This window comes from Halichoerus grypus, chromosome 8 (assembly GCF_964656455.1).
Source record: "Halichoerus grypus chromosome 8, mHalGry1.hap1.1, whole genome shotgun sequence".
In the NCBI taxonomy this organism is placed as follows: domain Eukaryota; kingdom Metazoa; phylum Chordata; class Mammalia; order Carnivora; family Phocidae; genus Halichoerus; species Halichoerus grypus.
This window is the reverse complement of record NC_135719.1, coordinates 104,757,741-104,777,696: the sequence shown is the minus strand read 5'-3', so window position 1 is coordinate 104,777,696 and position 19,956 is coordinate 104,757,741. Positions and strand designations below refer to the sequence as shown.

At 39.2% G+C, this 19,956-nt stretch overlaps 1 protein-coding gene across 3 annotated transcripts in view; it reads right to left on the bottom strand.

Annotated features, from left to right (window-relative positions):
• The window catches only part of ATL1 (atlastin GTPase 1), an 81,544-nt gene that overhangs the window by 57,373 nt on the left and 4,215 nt on the right, over positions 1-19,956 (bottom strand). For all 3 annotated transcript variants that reach the window (XM_036110784.2, XM_036110770.2, XM_036110774.2), the window contains exon 2: positions 9,477-9,648. In XM_036110784.2, coding sequence (XP_035966677.1) covers positions 9,477-9,510 — 34 coding nt within the window. In that variant the 5' untranslated portion in view covers positions 9,511-9,648. The remainder of the gene's footprint in view (positions 1-9,476; positions 9,649-19,956) is intronic.

Sequence of the window (19,956 nt, the reverse complement as noted above, 5' to 3'; positions counted from 1 at the left end):
CTTACAACTTCCAGGGGAAGGCTTGAATGGTAAAAAATTGCAGTTAATTTAAGTCAATTCCAACTCTTAACTCAGCAGCAAGTACTGATCCTTCCCCACTCAGCCCTATGGCAGGCAATTACACACATGTTCCCACAGCAGCTTACATACATCTTGCAGAAGACAGGGTAGGCAATGAGGAACTGTCCTCCAAAAAGTGGGGATCTGTGTTCCTATCACTGATTACTGCTTCTTATCACAAAGGTGCAGACACAGAGGTGGACAGTTGTTGTATTCTCCCCCATTGTTGACTGCCCTTTCCTTCTAGGGAAGTGACTTCCAGGAGATTTAAAGGGCCAGTACTTTTCTTTTTTTCCCCGTCTTCAGTTTTCACCTTTTCCTCTTTTCGGAGTCAGACATTAAAGATTAGGGTATTCGAAAGCAACTACATATACAGGGAAAATCAGAAACTCGCCACACATGCCCAGGGAAAGGCCCAGGCTAAAAAAAGACCTGAGAAGACCTTAAGTTTACATCTCAGGCTGATCCTCGGCATAGACATCCTATAGCTATTAAAACAGAAACAAAACCAAAAATCCCCAAACCCAGAAAACCCTGGGGAAGGAGGAGAATCTGACTTTCTTATTTCTTATTACATTATTAGATTCAAATGTCCAGTCTTCAATAACAAAAATCACAAGGCAAACGAAGAAATAGGAAGATATGACCCATTCAAAGGAAAAAAATAAATCAACAGAAACTGTCCCAGAGAAAAACCAGATGGTGAACCTACTAAACAAACACCTTATTAAAATGACTGTCTTAAAGATGCTCAAAGAGCTAAAGGAAAATGCAGAGAAAGTCAAGAAAACAATGACTGAACAAAATGGAAATAGTAATAAAGAAATAGGAGACCTAAAAGAAAGCAAAAAGAAATTCTAGAGCTGAAAAGTGCAGTAACTAAATTGAAAAGCTCACAATAAAGATTCATAGGGATATCTGAGCAGACAGAGGAAAGAATCAGCAGCTGAAGATAGGGCAATCGAAATTATCGGGGCTGCAGAAAAGAAGAAAGTTTGAAGAAAAGCGAACAGAGCCTAATGACCTGTGGGACACCATCAAGCAGACTAACATACGCATTGTAAGAGTACCAGAAGGAGGAGAGAGAAAGGGGTAAAGAGATTTTTTTGAAGAAACAATGCCCTAAACTTCCCAAACTTGATAAAAGACATGAGTACAAACATTTAAGGCTCAACTAACTCCAAGCAGAATAAACTTAAAGAGACCCACACTGAGACACATTATAACCAAATTGTTGAAAGACAAAGACAGAAGTTTGAAAGCAACTGACATCACATGCAAAGAATCCTCAAGATTATGAGCAGATTTCTCATAAGAAACTTTGGAGGCCAGAATACAGTGAGAGGGCTGATATATTAAAAACGTTTTAAAAGAAAAAAAAACCTGTCAACAAAGAATCTTATGTTTGGCAAAATTGTCTTTCAAAAGTGAGAGAGAAATTAAGGCATTCTCAAATAAACAAAAGCTGAGGAAGTTGATTACCGCTAGGTTTGCCCTGCAAGAAATGCTAAAGAGAGTCCTGTAGATTGAAATGAAAGCACACTGGACAGTAATTCAAAACCATCTGAAGAAATAAAAATCTCAATAAAGGTAAATACATGGGCAATTATGAAAGCTAGTATTATTAGAACATTTTGTAACTCCTTTGTTTTCTACATGATTAAAAGACCAATATATTACCAAAAAAACCCCCAATTATTAGTCTAAAAACTAGTGTTATTATGTAACTTTTGTCTGTAGTTTCACATTTTGTTTTCTACATAATTTAAGGGACTAACGCATTTTTTATTAAAGTATAGTTGATACACAATGTTACATTAATTTCAGGTGTACAATATGATTCCACAAGTGTATACATTAGGCTATGCTCACCACGAGTGTAGCTACCATCAGTCACTATAGAACCTTATTACAATACCATCAATTATATTCCCTATGCCGCACCTTTATCCCCATGACTTACTCATTCCATAACTAGAAGCCTGTATCACCCCCTCCCCTTTACCCATTTTGCTCATCTTCCCAACCCTCCTTTTCCCTCTGGCAACCATCAGTTTGTTCTTCGTATTTATAGGACTGTTTCAGCTACTTATTCATTTGTTTTGCTTTTTTAGATTTCACATATAAGTGAAATCATATGGTATTTGTCTTTCTGTCTGACTTATTTCATTTAGCATAATATCTTCTAGGTCCATTCATGTTGTCCAAATGGCAAGATCACAGCTTTTTATGGCTAAATAATATTTCAATGTGTGGAATATTATTACACACACACACACACACACACACATACATATGGAATTAGTGTTTTCATTTTCTTTGGCTAAATACCCAGTAGTGGAATGCCTGGATCATACTGTATTTCTATTTTTAATTTTTTGAGGAACCTCCATACTGTTTTCCATAGTGGCTGCACTAATTTACATTCCCACCAACTGTGTGTGAGGGTTCCTTTTTCTCCACATTTTTGCCAACACTTGCTATTTCTTGTCTTTTTTATTCTAGTCCTTCTGAAAAGTGTAAGGTGAGATCTCATTGTGGTTTTGATTTGCATTTCCTAATGATTAGTGATTTGAGCATCTTTTCATGTGTCTGTGGCCATCTGTAGGTCTTATTTGGGGACTAACGTATTTTTTTAAAAAAACTATTAGTTTATGTTTTTGTACACATAGTGTATAAAGTTGTAACTGTGACATCAGTAACTAAAAGGGATGCAAATGGAGCTATAAAGGAGCAGAGTTTTTGTATGTTATTGAAGTTAAACTGATATAATTTCAAATTAGAATGCTGTAACTTTAGGATATTAAATGTAATCCTTATGGTAGTTCTAGAATGTCTTAGTTCAGGCTGCTATAACAAAACACCATAGACTGGGTAGTTTATAAGTGTTTTTTTTAAAGATTTTATTTATTTGAGAGAGAGACAGAGAGAGAGAGAATGAGTGGGGGGAGGAGCAGAGGGAGAGGGAGAAGCAGACTCCCTGCTGAGCTCGATCCCCAGACTCCAGGATCATGACCTGCGCCGAAGGCAGACGCTTAACCGACTGAGCCCCCCAGGCGCCCCTGGACTGGGTAGTTTATAAACAGTGAAATTTAGTTCTCGGTTCTGGAAGCTAGAGGACCAAGATCAGGTTGCCAGCATGGTCAGGTGAGTACCTTCTTCCAAGTTGTAGACTCCTCATTGTATCCTGGCATGGTGGAAGGGGCTAGGGATCTCTGTGGGGCCTCTTTTAAGAAAGCATGGTTAATCCCATTCATCTCATTCAGAGGGTTCCACTCTCATGACCTAAGCCATCTTCCAATGACCCCACTTCCTAATACTATCACACTGGATATTAGGACTTTACACATATGAATTTTGGAGGGTACCAACATTCAGACCATAGCATATACTATACACAAGAAATAAATGACAAGGGAATTAAAATGTTACACTACAAAAAAAGTCAACTAAACACCTAAGGACAGTAATCAGGAAATGAGGGACAAGAAAGCTAAAAGGCACATAGAAAAAACCACAATGAGATACCATTTTCACATCTATTATAATACCGAGTGTGAGCAAGGATGTGAAATGAACAAAATACTTTGTGGAAAAATGCATAATCTAGATTCCATTTTATATTAGGTTCTTAAAAATGTATATTTGATATACACATGTTAAAAATGATCAGGAAATGATAAACATCAAATTTATGAAAGTGTTTATCTTTGGCGGGGAGTAAGGAAAGGATGCCATTAAGGAAGGACACATAAGTAGTGTCAAATACTGATAAAGTTTTATTTCTTCAGTTGGGAGGGGGCATACAGATTCTCATTATCATTCTCTTCAAAAGTGAACATCTGTGTTTTATATTGTTCATTTGTACACAGATATTTTTCTTTCTTTTTTTTTTTTTAAGATTTTATTTATTTATTTGACAGAGAGACAGCGAGAGAGGGAACACAAGCAGAGGGAATGGAAGAGGGAGAAGCAGGCTTCCCCCAGAGCAGGGAGCCCGATGGGGGCTCAATCCCAGAACCCTGGGATCATGACCTTCGCGCTTAAACTGAGCCAACAAGGCGCCCCCACACACAGATATTTTTCATAAAACTTTATAAAAAGAGGAAGAGCCTCTAAATTCAAAAACACTCCGACTTTTTTTTATGACTAAAATGATCTCACAGTAGATCATTTTCCTGATGATCACAGGTTCTATTTAGAGTCTAGTCACTGGTTCTAAAGATAATAAAGGCTGCAGAGTTTGAAACTCAGCAAATATATAACCCAGGAGTCATCAAGACAAGGTGTAAGAAGATACAAAGTATAAAAAATATATAGGTACAGGAAAAATGTATTTGAAAAAAAGATGTAGGGAAGGCAAATTAAATTAGTGAAATGGGAGGGGAGAGTCTGTAGGGAAGGTACATGTATGACTCAGTAGAAATTTTATTTTGTTTTAGGAGGAATAGATATATACAGAATGAGCCAAGTAAAAAGGGACAAATGGTCTCCTTTCAAGAAAAATAGAATGCAGCCAATTGGAGAAGAAAGAGCAGGAAGTGACTATACTATACTCAAGATCGCTTTTAATCTTACCTCAAAAAACAAAAACAGAAACCTAAAAATTAATATTTGATCAATGGCTTTTCAACAAATAGACACTCCTTACACTTACCTAAGCTAAGATAGTTTTTTTTTTTAAATAAGGGCAGAAAAAGCTGACATACAAATATTATTTTTCGAAAGCAACATTGCACTGACAGTTTCTGTTACATTGTAGAAAACCCAAATTCCCATGTGGACTCCCAAGTTTTAAGCAATTGTAATTAAAAAGGATGCATTTCTGTTTTGTTTCTGGTAGTACTTAAACTCTAAGCCCAATCTTGAAAGAATGCTTTCTGGGCTACTGTCTCTGATAGTCATCTGAATCCTTTATTTTTCACACTAGTACATTCTTTGCCTTTTTTTCTAGTCCAAAGTGACCAAGTTTATAGAGCATTGATTTCTTATACCAGCTTAAGCCTAAATAGGCTTGTTGCGGGACCTTTTTGGCATATTATTTTAGTTCCTTGTCTTCATCACATGGACTGGGGAAGCAAACAACCCTAAATTTAAATCTTGGATCTATAACTTATATAAATTATGGGACCTCTGGCACATTTCCTCATGCTCTCTGAGTCTCGGATTCCTTATATATTAAAATGCAAATAATAATGTCTGCCTCTAAAGAATGGACTTTTAAATGCTTAAATTTATTTAAACTTCTGGTGCAGGGGTGCCTGAGCGGCTCAGTTGGTTAAGTGGCTGCCTTCGGCTCAGGTCATGATCCCAGGGTCCTGGGATCAGAGCCCTGCAACAGCATGGGCTCCCTGCTCAGCAGGGGGTCTGTTTCTTCCTCTCCCTCTGCTCCTCCCCTCACTCATGCTCTCTCTCACTCACTTTCTCTCTCTCAAATAAATAAAATCTTTAAAAAAATAAAAAATAAGGGGGGTGGGAGGATGGGTTAGCCTGGTGACAGGTATTGAGGAGGGCACGTTCTGCATGGAGCACTGGGTGTTATGCACAAACAATGAATCATGGAACACTATATCTAAAACTAATGATGTAATGTATGGGGATTAACATAACAATAAAAAAATCACATAAAAAAAATAAAATAAAAATAAAAAATAAATAAACTTCTGGTTTGGTGCAGATTTAGGTACAGGTGTTGGGATTCTCAGTTCTACTCACAGACCTGCTTTTCAGTTGTATCTCTGGGTATGATCCTCAACCACCACCCCCAATTCTGGGTGTTAGTAGAGATGCTTCTCTGCTTTGTAGTTTCCATGGCCCTATTAGAACCTAACAGGTCTCTGACTACTCAGATAAAAATATTAGCTGTGATATGGTCCTACAGAATTCTTATCCGAATTTTAGGTTTCCTGTACAGATTTTGCAAATCTCTCTTGCCCTTTTCTTGGAAATCACTGTATTTTCCAATTCTGGATAGTCTACCTTTGAACTCCACTCACTGCTTTCTAACTTGTCTGAAAAGTATTTAGCTAGATGACAAGGTTAGTTCACTGTCTTTTTTTTACAAGCTACCAGCTGAGTTTTTTCTCATCACAGACCTCTGGCTTCTACAAGAGCCTGTTTTCCTTCTACCTTCACACCATGCCCCATTATCATATAAAACATTCCACAGTATTGAGGCGCCTGGGTGGCTCAGTCAGTTAAGCCTCTGCCTTCGGCTCAGGTCATGATCTCAGGGTTCTGGGATAGAGCCCCATGTCAGGCTCCCTGCTCAGTGGGGAGTCTGCTTCTCCCTCTGCCCTTCCCACTGCTTGTGCGCGCGCATGCTTTCTCTCTCAAATAAATAAAATCTTTTTAAAAAATTCCACAGTATTATGTTATAGAAAATAAATTAGAAGACAACCCTAGGTTCTAATTTCAGTCCTCTTACTAAATATATGATTTTTGCCAAATTATTTAACCTACCTGAGACTCAGTTTTTTGTTTTTTTTTTACAAAAGACTATGTCCAGCCAACTAAAGAAGCTACAGATCAAATGCAATAATGCAGGTGACTGTGCCTTGAAAACTGTAGTTCTATACAATTTGCAGAAGGTATTATCAATTCAGTAAAGGGGCAGTATAGCATAGTGGTGAAGATAAAAGAATCTGAAGTCAAACTGCCAGAGTTGGAATCCTGTCTCTATCATTTACCTTTGATATATAAAATGAGGATTATAATACCTACTTCATATGATAATAGCTCAATGACATTAGCTATTCTTGTTATTATTAAATGCCTACTATGTTAGGTATTACACTAGGTGCTAGTAATAAAATGGAATCAGGACAGACAGGCTAAAATCTTCATCAAAAACGTCTATTTCCTACTCTATATGCTACGTTTTTCTAAGTCATTTACGTATTTATGTCATATATACTTTATAGTAAAGAAAAATCAGAGTAGTAAAGCATTTCCATAGAGCATCAAGACTCCACAATTCCAATATTTCTTTCCTGTGAAAATATCCAGTGAACACATAGTGACTTTAGTATTTCTTTTCTTAATTCATCACTTGAGTTGAAACTCTTGATGACTTCTGGGTAAACTGTCTGGGACATGTTCCCATCAAATATAAATAATCCAATGCTTGTCAATCACCTAAAATGCTAATTAAAAGGCAGATTCCTAGACCCCATTTCAGACCTATTGACTGAAAAGCTCTGAGTGATTTGCAGCAACATGGATGGAGCTAGAGTGTATTATGCTAAGTGAAATAAATCAGAGAAAGAGAAATACCAAATGATTTCACTTATATGTGGAATTTAAGAAACAAATGAGCAAAGGGAAAAAAGAGAGAGAGAGAGACAAAACAAGAAACAGACTCTTAACTATAGAGAAGAAACTGATGGTTACTAGAGAGGAGATGGGTGGGAGGATGGGTTAAATAGGTGATGGGGATTAAGGAGTGTACTTACCATGATTAGCACCCGGTGTTGTATGGAAGTGTTGAATCACTATATTGTACACCTGAAACTAATATTACACTAACTGGAATTAAAATAAAAACTTACAAAAAAATAAAAATAAATAAAATAAAAATAATTAAAAAAAAAAAAAGCCCCAGCTGGAAGATGTGGGAATGTGCATTTCTAATAAGGTCCCAATGTGATTTTTATGCAAATCCCATTTGAGAACCACATTCCCGAGACAAAAAAAAAAAAAAAACAAAACCTCCACTATATAAGAAATCTGTACCCAAAGAAATACTGAAGAATAATGATCCAAAGCTTCACTAAGGAGAAAAATTTTAATCCTTAGAATAAATTTTCATATGCATGTCTTTTAACAGGGTTGAGTCAACAATGCACAGAGATCAAGACCAAAACTGACTTGAACATACACACCTTAACTGTGAGTATTCAAGAAATTCCTACTCTGGAGGCCAAGGAAAAGGGTGGTGGTAAGGGGACACTGAGAAAGCTTACTCATAATTCCATAAGAAGCAAAGAAAAAGGTGTTACTGCAATAGTCACACTTACTAAAACTGGGGTTTTGTAATCTCAGAAAATGCAACCACCTTCTCTTAAATTCAGACAACTAGACAGACCTCCTTGCGCCAACTCCCCCCACTTACCACAAATCTTGGATAATGTCTCAAATGTAAACCTTGCCTAGTGGGAGTGAAGTTGGTCCTGTGACCAAAGAGGCAACGAGAAATATGGTCTTTTGATAAAAGTCAGCCAAAAACAACCAATTAAAATATAAATTTATACCTGTTGGTCTGAAGGACAGTTACAGAAGAGATCTCATTGAGACACATAAGACAATCAAGGAGCTCCAAACTCCTAGTGGATGTAAACTTTCCAAAATAACAAAATATTTACCCACCAAGGACCTAAGATCGGCTCTGGTTCAGATAATAAAACGCCCTGAAAGGCTTTCGTTCCTAAGATGGTAGTGGAGCTAGCACTGTGACTGGAAGAAAACGGGAACCCAAGGCAGAAAAAGACGCCCAATCTGCCCACACTCTCCGTCCTGAACCAAGTCTGGAGCAGCAGAGCGGGCGGGGTTGCGATTTCTCCTGCATCACTGCGTTCTCTCTTCTCCGCCTGCGTGAGCGCCGCCCACCCACTCGCCGCGTGAACCCACTGGGCCTAGCCTCTCCTCCCCCCTCCCCTCGGCCTGGTGCTGAATCATGAGTCCAATATCTCCAAAAGGTAAAACCAAAGAACAATGCCACCCTCAGGGCTGGCCTGAGTGGGGGTACCAGGTTGGGGTGAAGCAGCGGCTGCAAACCACAACTTTGCTTCCCTTCTTCCCAAATTCCCCACCCAAGCCCCAAATTGAAACAAGTACTGTAGTGCTGGGGGACTCCCAAGCGGGCGCCCCTTCTCCTGGGTTGCTCAGGTCCGCAACGCTCCCACCGGGCCCGGCGTGCTCTGCCTCATTGTTCCAGCACGCCGCCCGCTCGGGAGCCCGCGCCCTGCCAGGCGGAAGGGCTCACAGCTCCCGCGGAAGGGGGTGGAGGTTAGGGATCCTCACCCCCTCGCCCCCCACCCCTCTCGGCCGGGTTAACAACAGCCCCTGCCTACTCTCATCGCCTTCCTGCCAACCGATCGCTAAAGCGGAACCAACGAGTCCCCGGGAGGCTACCGGCGGGTGCTGTCCAAATGCTGCGAGGAGGAGGACTGGGGGATGAGGGCGGGGGAGAAGCAGGGGGCTCCGGCCTGCAAGAAGCTGCAGCCCTCTCCCACAGCGCGATTCCGGCTACCCCGGTACCACTCGGCCATGCTTTCTCCCGCCCTACAGGGAGCAGCTCGGTTGTGGCCCGTCTCCCAGCCCTGGACTCCGCCACCGATCAGCCCTTGGCCCTCTTGTCCCCAGAAGCAGAAGGCTAGTCCCCATGCAGGCTGCAGAAGTCACCATATGCTACTCACCCCAACTGTTTCTGTCCCTGCGGTTCTTGGCCATGGTGGTCTGGGGACTGGTGGCGGTGAGGCGCTGTCACTGCGCTGGCTCTTCTCCCGGGCCGCAGGTTGCTGGCGGTGGGAGGCTCTGTGCCCGCCGCTGGGCGCAGTTCGCTCAGGCTCTGAGGATGTTGCTGTGGCGCTGGTGGGAAGGAGTGGGGAGGAGAAGGGAGGAGAAAGCGGATGAACCAAGCTCAGCATCACAAGCCCGAGTTCACACAAATATCAGCGTCACACCCTCCCTACCTCGGCCCACCCCCAGAGCATGAAGACAGGGACAGACGATGTACTGCAACATTTTCAATGGAAAACACACATACAAATAAATAGCACCCCCTCACACACACTCTCAAAGAATTTAACGGCATTAGCCAGTCACAGAAATACACAAACCAATATACTGCATTATTCTCAATGTTCAAATACCTGTTTCCTAGAAGAGTTACACATTAGTACAAATATGCAGGCAACATTTATATAGCCAAAGAAATTAAAATAATCTGCATTTATCTACCAGGCACCATTTCCCCCCATTTTAAAAGCAAGGTCATGCTGGTAAGGAGGGTATCAATGCATTTTTGTACCTGTATACTGAACAGGCCTGCCTTTTAAAATTAGGACAGCAAAATTTAGATCAAGATCAAGATAAATGAAAGCTGGAGATTCATCATAATATGTAACTAACTCAATATCTAGTGGGCAAAATTTCCCACTAGATTTGCAGAGAAAAACTCTGGAATTATATTGCCAAATATTTTAAGTAAAATCATACTACATGGTCTGGGTGAGCCTTGGCAGCCACAAAGGTTGCAGACCTTTTGAATTTTGAATAGAAAGCAAAAGGCAATAAACACTTTTAAAAAAATATTCTCAACCCCTCCCTTTCCACTGATTTCTTCCTCTCTGCCTGCAAACTCAGTTTTCAGTATTCTAGAAACAGTCCTTTCATGCTACTTGACCCTCAGGATACCATTATCCCATTCCTCACACAGTTTTCTCCTGCGTTCAGTTGTTGCCCACACTCTACAGATCAGTTTTGCCTACAAAATTACTGCTATCCTCTTAATTACCAAATCTTTGGTCTCTGCTTATTCTTCATCATAAGCAACTCTTCACTCTATGTTTACTCAATGTAATTTGCTATCATGGCTTCAGACAAGACCTCCATCCTGATAATTCCCAAATCTATGCCTCTAGTCTTAAGATCTCTCAAAGAGAGAAAATCATCATACTAGAACCAAATTTATAACTGCCTGAGGTCATCTTCACTTTGTTTTTCTACTGACACTTCAAAATCAACATTTCAAAACCAAACTATCTCACCCACCACTGCCTAATCTTATGCATTCCATATTTCAGTTAATGGTTCTAGTGATCTCAGAGCTGTGAACACTGTAAACCAAGTTTACATTACAGTTTCAGTAGAGTTGCATTCCCCAAACACTAATGAAACAACATAGGAAGACAGTTATTATCTCAACCCTATACCTACAAACTAAATTCATAGACTAAAAAGAAGTGTGTTCTGCTTTTCTTGTATATCTTAACTATAATTCTCAGCTCACATTCTAGCCTGATAATCCCTTTCAGTGAATCTCATTAAAAAGAATAGATTCCACACATACACATGCACAGACACACAAAGTTGTATAATTCAATATATTCTTTTTTTTCTATATATGGGTCCTTACAATATATATTCTTAACTGAAAAATACATTTAAAAAAAAACTCTTTTCTGGGTGCCTGGGTGGCTCAGTTGGTTAAGCAACTGCCTTCGGCTCAGGTCATGATCCTGGAGTCCCGGGATCGAGTCCCACATCAGGCTCCCTGCTCAGCAGGGAGTCTGCTTCTCCCTCTGACCCTCCTCCCTCTCATGCTCTCTGTCTCTCATTCTCTCTCTCGCAAATAAATAAAATCTTAAAAAAAAAAAAAAGAAAGAAAAGAATCAACTTTAAAAAATAAAAATAAAAAAAACTCTTTTCTTTGTAATTAATAGGTAATCTGTGGGATAATACTTGAGACTGTGACTATCTTGGCCAAGAACTTCACCCAATGGTTTTAGTATCCATTGATACCCTTGCCTGAATCAAGTTTATATTAATGATTTTTAAATGGTGATTTTTAAATAATTATATCATTTCTTTTACATTTCACAGTTAGCAGCTGACATTCCCTCTCCCATCTTTGTTGAGAACCACATAGATTCATGAAATCTAAAGCAAAAAAAAAAAAAAAATTATTGTGTTATTTATCATCATTATTCTTTCTAATCCTCAAATTGCCCTAAATTTGGCCAATGGGAGCCCCTTCAAGTTAACACCTATGTGATCAGTTCCTTATTTTCTGGCATAAGAAAATGTTTCAAGTTTCCCTTGTATTTTCCCTGCCTCAGAACTAGAATTAGCCAATTTCTCCAAGAAGTTCTGGCTCCTTTCAGTGAAAAAAGAAATTTAGAAACCAAGATCTGGGTGCTAGTTGTGCTCATTGCTAGCAGAAGTTTCACTGTTTCTAGACTCTGACAGTAGACATTGTTAGAACATATTTATTTTGGGGGGCACCTGGGTGGCTCAGTCAGTTAATCATCTGACTCTTGTCTTAAACTCAGGTCATCTTGTCTTAAACTCAGGTCATGCTTTCAGGGTCATGTGAGCAAACCCTGTGTTGGGCTCCATGCTGGGTGTACAGAGTGCTCAAGATTCTCTCTCTCTCTCTCTGCCTCTCCCCCCAATTCTAAAAATATTTATTTATTTTTAAAACCATAAGTTTAATCTACTCCAAATAAATACCTCCAACCATATGAAAATACATATATACAAGATTATTTATTACAACATTTTATGTAATTGCAAAAAACTGGAAACAATATATGAGAGTGGGTGAATATACTATATCTACACAATGAAATACTATGCTGCTGTAATAAAGAATAAAGAAGATCTCTATGAATGGATACAGACTGATTTCCAGAATACACTATTAAATGGAAGCGGGAAAAGTGAAAATGCTTTACCCATCCTGTAAGAAAGAAAAGGATATGAAAGAACAAAGGTATCTGCTCTTCTATGCAAAAGAAATACAAGAAAAATAAACCAGAAGCTAGTGAGATCAGTTACCTACAGGGGATGGATGGGAATAGGATGGAAGTAATGGGAGAATGGGAACAGGGTAGTAGGGGGTGAGGAAGATTGATCCTCCTTAAGTATAGCCTTTTTATATAGCTCTGTTTCTTAGAGCCATGGTAATGTTTCACATTCTCCAAAATAAATAAATAATTGAAATCAACCAGGTTATGGGGGTAGAGAGAGTTCTCAAAATGGAATTACAAACAAACAAAAAAAAGTGAATCTAACTGTATTACAGGTGAATAACATAACTACACTGAGGGTGTAGGAAGAACTAATCTGAAAAACTTCAGAAAACAGTATTTTGACTATATGCTATAAGACTAAAGACAAAAACTATACACAAGTATCATACTCTAGTTCACTTAAAAAATTTTTTTGACTATAGTTGATACACAATGTTACCTTAATTTCAGGTGTACAACATACTTCAGATTTTTTTTCTTCTAGGACATACATGGGCTAACAATTCTGAAATTACTTTATATATACACTAGGATTGAACAAATACATGGTACATAATCAGAGCCAGATTTCTTGCTTTTTAAGATAAAGTTATAATAAGGAAAGGAGGAAGGATAGAATGAACCCTGTGGTGTTGAGTCAGAATCTGAAGTATCAGTATGATAGAGTAAAAATACAAATAACTCAACTTTTAAAAATGGGCAGAGGATCTATTAGACATTTCTCCATAGAAGACATACAAATGGCCAATAAACACATGAAAAGATGATTAATATCTTTAGTCACTAGGAAAATGCAAATCAAAACCACAATGAGGGCCACATGGGTGGCACAGTCGGTTAAGCATCCAACTCTTTTGATATCAGCTCAGGTCTTGATCTCAGGGTCATGAGTTCAAGCCTCACATTGGGGTCCATGCTGGGAGTGGAGGTTACTTAAAAAAAAAAAAAAAAACCCACAATGAAATGCTACTTCTTACCTACTAGGATGAAAAAGACAATGAGTGTTGGTGAGGATGTGGATAAATTGGCACACCCATACACTGCTGGTGAGGATATAAAATGGTGTAGCCACTTTGGAAAGCAGTCTGGCAGCTTCTCGAAAAGTTAAACATTGAGTTATCATATGGCCAGCAATTCCACTCATATATGCCCAAAAGAAATGAAAACATATGTTATATGAAAACGTGTGTACAGGAATGTTCATAATAGCATGATTCATAGGAGTCAAAAGGTGGAAATAACCTAAATGCCAAATAACTGATGAATGGATAAACAAAACTGTGTATCTATACAATGGAATATTTGGCCATAAAAAGGAATGAAGTACTGATATATGCTACACCACGGATCTTGAAAATATTATGCTAACTGAAAGAAGCCAATCACAAAGACCACATATTGTATGATTCCATTTATATTAAATGTACAGTATTGGCAAATCTATAAAGACAGAAAGTAGATCAAAGTTTGCCTAGGGCTAGGGAGGGTGGAAGGGAGGTTGAAGAGAAACCCTCAGTTTCTGCTTTTGAGTACAGGTTTCTTTTGGGGGCAATTAAAATTTTTTAAATGTTTGAAATCAATTCTGTACAACTCTGTGGATATATGAAAAATGACTGAATTATACAATTTAAATTGGTGGATTATATGGCATGGCAATTACATAGCAATAAGCTACTTTTAAAAAGTCAAGGTCAAATTTATTTTAAATCAGAAAAAAAGAAGGAAAGGTATTTGTACATTAGTACTCCAGATCTCCTCTCATCCTGACCCCACTGGAATGTTACTTCATAAATTGTTCCCTCCCTCCTATATCCTCAATGCTTTTTTTCCCCCACTGGTTCCTTCACCGTGCTCATTTCCCCCCATCCTAAAAAAAAGGCTCTCTCAATCTTGTCATTTACAACAACATGGATGGACTTAGAGGGTGCTAAGTGAAATAAGTCTGACAGAGAAAGACAAATACCGTATGATTTCACTCATATGTGGAATTTAAGAAAAAACAGATGAACAAACAAAAAAGACAAAAACCAGAATCAAATACAGAGAACAACTGGTGGTTACCAGAGGGGAGGTGAGTGGGAGATAGGTAAAATAAATAAAGGGGATTAAGAGCACACTTGACTTGTTGAGCACTGAAATATGCACAGAACTGCTGAATCATTATATTGTACACCTGAAACTAATATGAAAGTATGTGTTATTATACTTCAGTAAAAAAAAAAGAATAAAATGTAACCTCCTTAAGAAAGAAAAGGGCTCTCTCAATCACAAGTTTCTCCATAGTTGATGCTACAACTCGTTCCTTCCCTATAATAGCTTAACGCAAAAGGGCAATTACTGTCATATAATTTTTTTGAAGATGGGTTGGTTCTGTGGTGATTAATTCAGCAGCTCAATATCATCATTGACCATATTAGTCAGGACATAGATTTGGCTGCTGTAAAAAATTACAGTGGCTTAAGACAGATATTCATTTCTCTCTCATGACATAATCTGAACATAAACCCTCCAGGGCTAATATGGTGGCTTTGAAATATCAAGGAACGTAAGCTTGGACTCCCATGGTATAATCCAAGATGGCTGCTTGGGCATTTGCATCCTCATTCCAGTCAAATAGAAGGGAAGAAAGGAAAGAAGGGCATATATCTATTCTAAGGGTACAACTCAGAAGTGGCACATATCACCTCTACTCAAATACTATTGACCAGTACATGTCCCACCTATTTGATATATTATGTGTATGTGTATCCAACTAAAATTTAAGAAATCTCATATTAAAGAAAGAAGGGAGGGCACCTGGCTGGCTCAGTTGGAAGAGCACGATCTTAATCTTGGGGTCGTTGAGCCCCATGTTGGATGTAGAGATTACTGAAATATTTTTTTTTTTTTTAAAGAAGGGAAATGGATTTTAGAGAATACCAGCAGCCTTTGCCACAAGGACCAAGGTTGCATTTTACCATCCTTAGTGTGTGGACTTATTTTGTAATGTGGGCTCCTATCATGGTGCCAAAATGGCATCTGCCATTCCAGTCACCAGAAGCAGTTAGCCATGCCTAGAAACAAAAAAGGCATGTCTGTGCCTTGTGTACCTTGTTAAAAGCAAGGAAAACCTTCCAGAAGCACTCCCACAGACTTTACCTATGTGTTATTATCTAGAATTGTCTAGCCCTTTAGTAAGAGAAAAGAGGCTAGGCCAATCAAGATTTATGCCCTAGCATTGGGGAGGGTCTCAGTCTCATCTGATGGACACAGACATTCAGAAAAGGTCAACAAAATTGTGGTTCTGATAAGGAAAGAGAAGATAGTTTTTGAGCACAAGGCCCAGGTGATAATCACAGCTTTCATTTTCCCCTTATCCTCCACTAGTATGTCCTCTGATGGGGTGACCCAAAACTTACTTCCACGTGACCAAGTCCTTAGTGGCCTTATCTTTACTGGGTTGCTGCCGTTTCGTATTGTTCAGTAATAATTAGACACATGAATACCAAGAGGTATCTTAGTACATACTGGGGTCTCAGACATAGTCCTTCTTGTTTACTTTGTGGAGCAATAACCAATTCCCCTTGGTAATGAGGACCAATCACCCCAATCGGTACAATGATCCCCTCTCTAACTGTTGCCTCAATGGTTCAAAGGCCTCATATGGACCAGGTGACAGTTTCAGTTTCCTATTTAATGAAATTGTGACTGTGTTATCTGGGGATAGTATTTGTCCCTTAGGCCTTCAAATCCACCAAGCCCAATGTTTTAAAGACAAAGTTGTAGAGACAAAAATTCTTCAAGTGAGTTGTTAGGAATAGAAGAGCCACCACTCCACCCCTTGGTTCCTAGGCCCACACATTCTGAATGTAGGGTAGATAGCAACATATATTGGCTATTGGGTTAAGTCCTATCTCATATCCTTACTGGGTTATCTCCCAGCCAGCATCACAACTGATCCTTCTGCAGGCCTTTCCTCCATTCCCTCAAACTAGCTGCTTCTGAGTGATGGGTTTGAGGTAAGATCAGTTAATTCCATGGCCATGATTTCATTGCTATATTTTCCTCAAAGTAAAATGAATTTCTTGCTTAAATTTAATGTTATAATACATGATGATGAAATAAGGCATTCTATAAATCCATGAATTGTGGTACTAGTAAAACAAAACAAAACAAAACAAAAAACAACTTTCCAGGCAGGGAACATAAACCCATACTGGAATATATATCTATTTTCTGAGGATGAATCCCTCTTCTCTCCATAACGGAAGGGATCTAGTATAATAAACTGCCACCAAGTGGTTGACTGGTCTGTATAGGAAATACTACCATACTGGGGCCCGGGCAATAGCCCTGTTATAAGGAGGTTAAACACTCCATAGTGGCAGTAACTATTATCCTTGGCGAGTAGAAGTCCATGCTGCTGAATCCACATTTGGCTTCCATTCCTTTTGTACATGAGCCCATTGAACTAGCATCAGGGTCATTAGGTAGAGGCTGACATCCGTAGGACAGACCATCTTGTAAACCTGATTATTGGAATGAATGCCCTCTTGTGGGCAGTTATGTGGTTCACAGATATTTTCACATTCTGGGTCCATTTTGAGAATCTATCTGTATTACCTCTCCCACTGACTTCCTTGTCTCAGATATTCTTCCTTTCAAGTTACTGGTCCACCTACTGGCCACTTTACATAAAGATAGATCTATACCTCAGGCCGTCTCTCCTTCCTAATGAAGAGGATAATCAGATGTTCTATTCAGTGTTATGCCCATGGGGAGAATTTCTCTTCATCTCTATTTTTCAAAACCACCTCATTATGGGTAGGGCCATAATTCAGAGGCTATAGGCTTCCAGTTAGTGTTAGTATATCATGCAGACCATTAATAAACCAGGCCCAAGCTTTTCCTTCCTTTGCTAAATGAGCATGAGCCCATAGAAAAGGTTAAAAAAAAAAAGGTGGCAAAGAAGTAGGGGCAGGTACAGAGGAAGTCTGTCCATGTAATTTATACATGCCTTCCATATCAGCTCAGGTCACCCCAGTATATGTCTTTCCATTTGACAATGAAATTCTGCTGCCCATGTTCAATTTATGATGCAGTAAATTAGATAACACCCAGTTCCTAAAGAGCAATTCACATCACACAGTCACTTAGTATCCCACAGTCAGGTGTTTAGTTTCTGCCAAGGCCTGGTAGCAAGCCAAGAGTTACCTTTCAAATGGAGAATAGTTGTCAGGAGATGAGGGCATATTCTTATTCCAAAACCCTATCAGTGCAGCTTGCGCCAATAACCTGGACCATCTGTAGGGCATTCTGTTTTTCCAAGTCATATGAAAAACTGGCAGTCATACAGTTTACATGGTAAATGGGTCAGAGAGCAGCACATGCAGTATGGTGGCTCCAAAATCCAAACAGGCCAACCAAGCACTGTGTATTGTTCTTTAAGGTGGGCAATGCAAGGTGGGGCACAGTAACTCCACTGATTGTTAGAAATTTCCCTATTGCACAGGTCTCTGAACTGGGTTTTTTTCTCATCCTCTGATAGAAAGGTTTTTTTAAGGTATCTAGGGCAGTTGCTACTTCCTGTCCACCTATCCAGTTTGCACCACATCATCAAGGTAATAGAGTAACAGGATGTTCTATTGGATATCGAGAAAACAAAGGTCCCTCTGGAATGATACCATATTATAACTGAAGTGTTTACAAAGGCCTGAGGTAAGACAATGACCAGTCATGTGAAGGCTAACTGCTTCTGATTATTTTTTTTAAAGATTTTATTTTATTTATTTGAGAGAGAGAACACTAGCAGGGGCAGAGGGAGAGGGAGAAACTGAAATCTACGTTCTAGGTTTCAAGTCAATAGCTACATTCTAGGTGCCAAGGGCCATGATGATTTGCTCTAGTAAAGACTCCACTTGTGGAAATACAACTATGAGGCTTCTCCCTCAATTAAGGGGCTCCAGGCTTGTGAACTGGTTACAATTTAAGAATTGGGTGATATGTATTGAATCGCCATTACAGTGACTTGAGTTACATTTCTGCTCGTCAGACCTAGAACTTTTCTGCTTACATATGTCAAGTAGTACTTAAGTGGACTGTTGGTTTCTTTCATTCCTAGACATTGATGATCATACAGAACCAAAAAGATCCTTACAGTCAAACACCCTGATTATCACTTCCTCCTGAGGGTTATCATGGTAACTGCGCTGAACATGTCTTTGACAGTTAAGTCCCACCTGGCTTCTACCAGGATCTCAATATTCCCACTGAAATCATGGATCCTCATTTCACTGTGGCATCTCCATTATCATTTCCAACCAATTAGGACAGCCACCAAAGAATTTTTCAAGGGTATCTGTGGCCCTTTATTCAATGCCTTGATAAAGGTAAATTTTATGGGCCGTTATAGGGATGGTATGGATAGAGCATTACTAAGCAGGATGTACATAATAGGGCAAGTCCACCATTCCCATCTCCCTGAATCTTCAGATTCCTTCCTCTACAGTATGCCCTGGAAGTTCTGGCATTTCAACATATAGTCTACCAGCTTCGAATAACCAATTCAGAAAGACCACCAGCCACTCAAGTCAACCTGAATCACAGGTAAGTATTTGGCAAGATCCTGTAATTCCTTCAGTGCGTAAGTTTTCTCCTCAAGAACTGGTCTTGTCCTTCTCCATCAGGGCTATGCTGAAATCTCTCTCTTTTTAAAAGTTTTTATTTAAATTCCAGTTAGTTAACACACGGTGTAATATTAGTTTCAGGTGTACAATATAGTAATTCATCACTTCCATACAAACCTGGTGCTCATTACAAGTGCTGCATTCCTTAATGCCCATCACCTATTTGAAATGTAACTCTTATTCAAAGTTCTCAGCCTCATTTTTATCTACCCAAATGCCCCCATTCCCTGTTGCAGGGTCCCAATACTGCTCTACCAGGGATCTTACCTTAGCATAACAGATCTAGGTCTCACATTTAATTAATGTTGCAACTTGATAGCCTTTACTATTCGGCCATGGGCTTGATTCTCAGCCATTATCTTCTCTGCAGCTACATGAGAAATGTTTCTTCAAAGCTGTCAAAGAAGCTTTTTGATTTTCTACTCATGCCTTAAGTTTGGAATTCAGGCCATTTGTCTTTTTTCCCATGTATTCTCTCAGAGGCAATCAGAGCAAATGACACCATGATTTTAGTAATCATCACTATCAAAGCAGCTAAGTGCAAGAGATTGGTCTTCCAGTGCTGCGCCCTCCATCACACTCCATCTCTTGCCACTACCGATGGTTATTTCAGTAATTGTGATGCCATTGTTTCATTTTCTGTGGCAAGAAGTTTATACAGGTAATCATCAGATTATGTGAGTAATACCATCCCA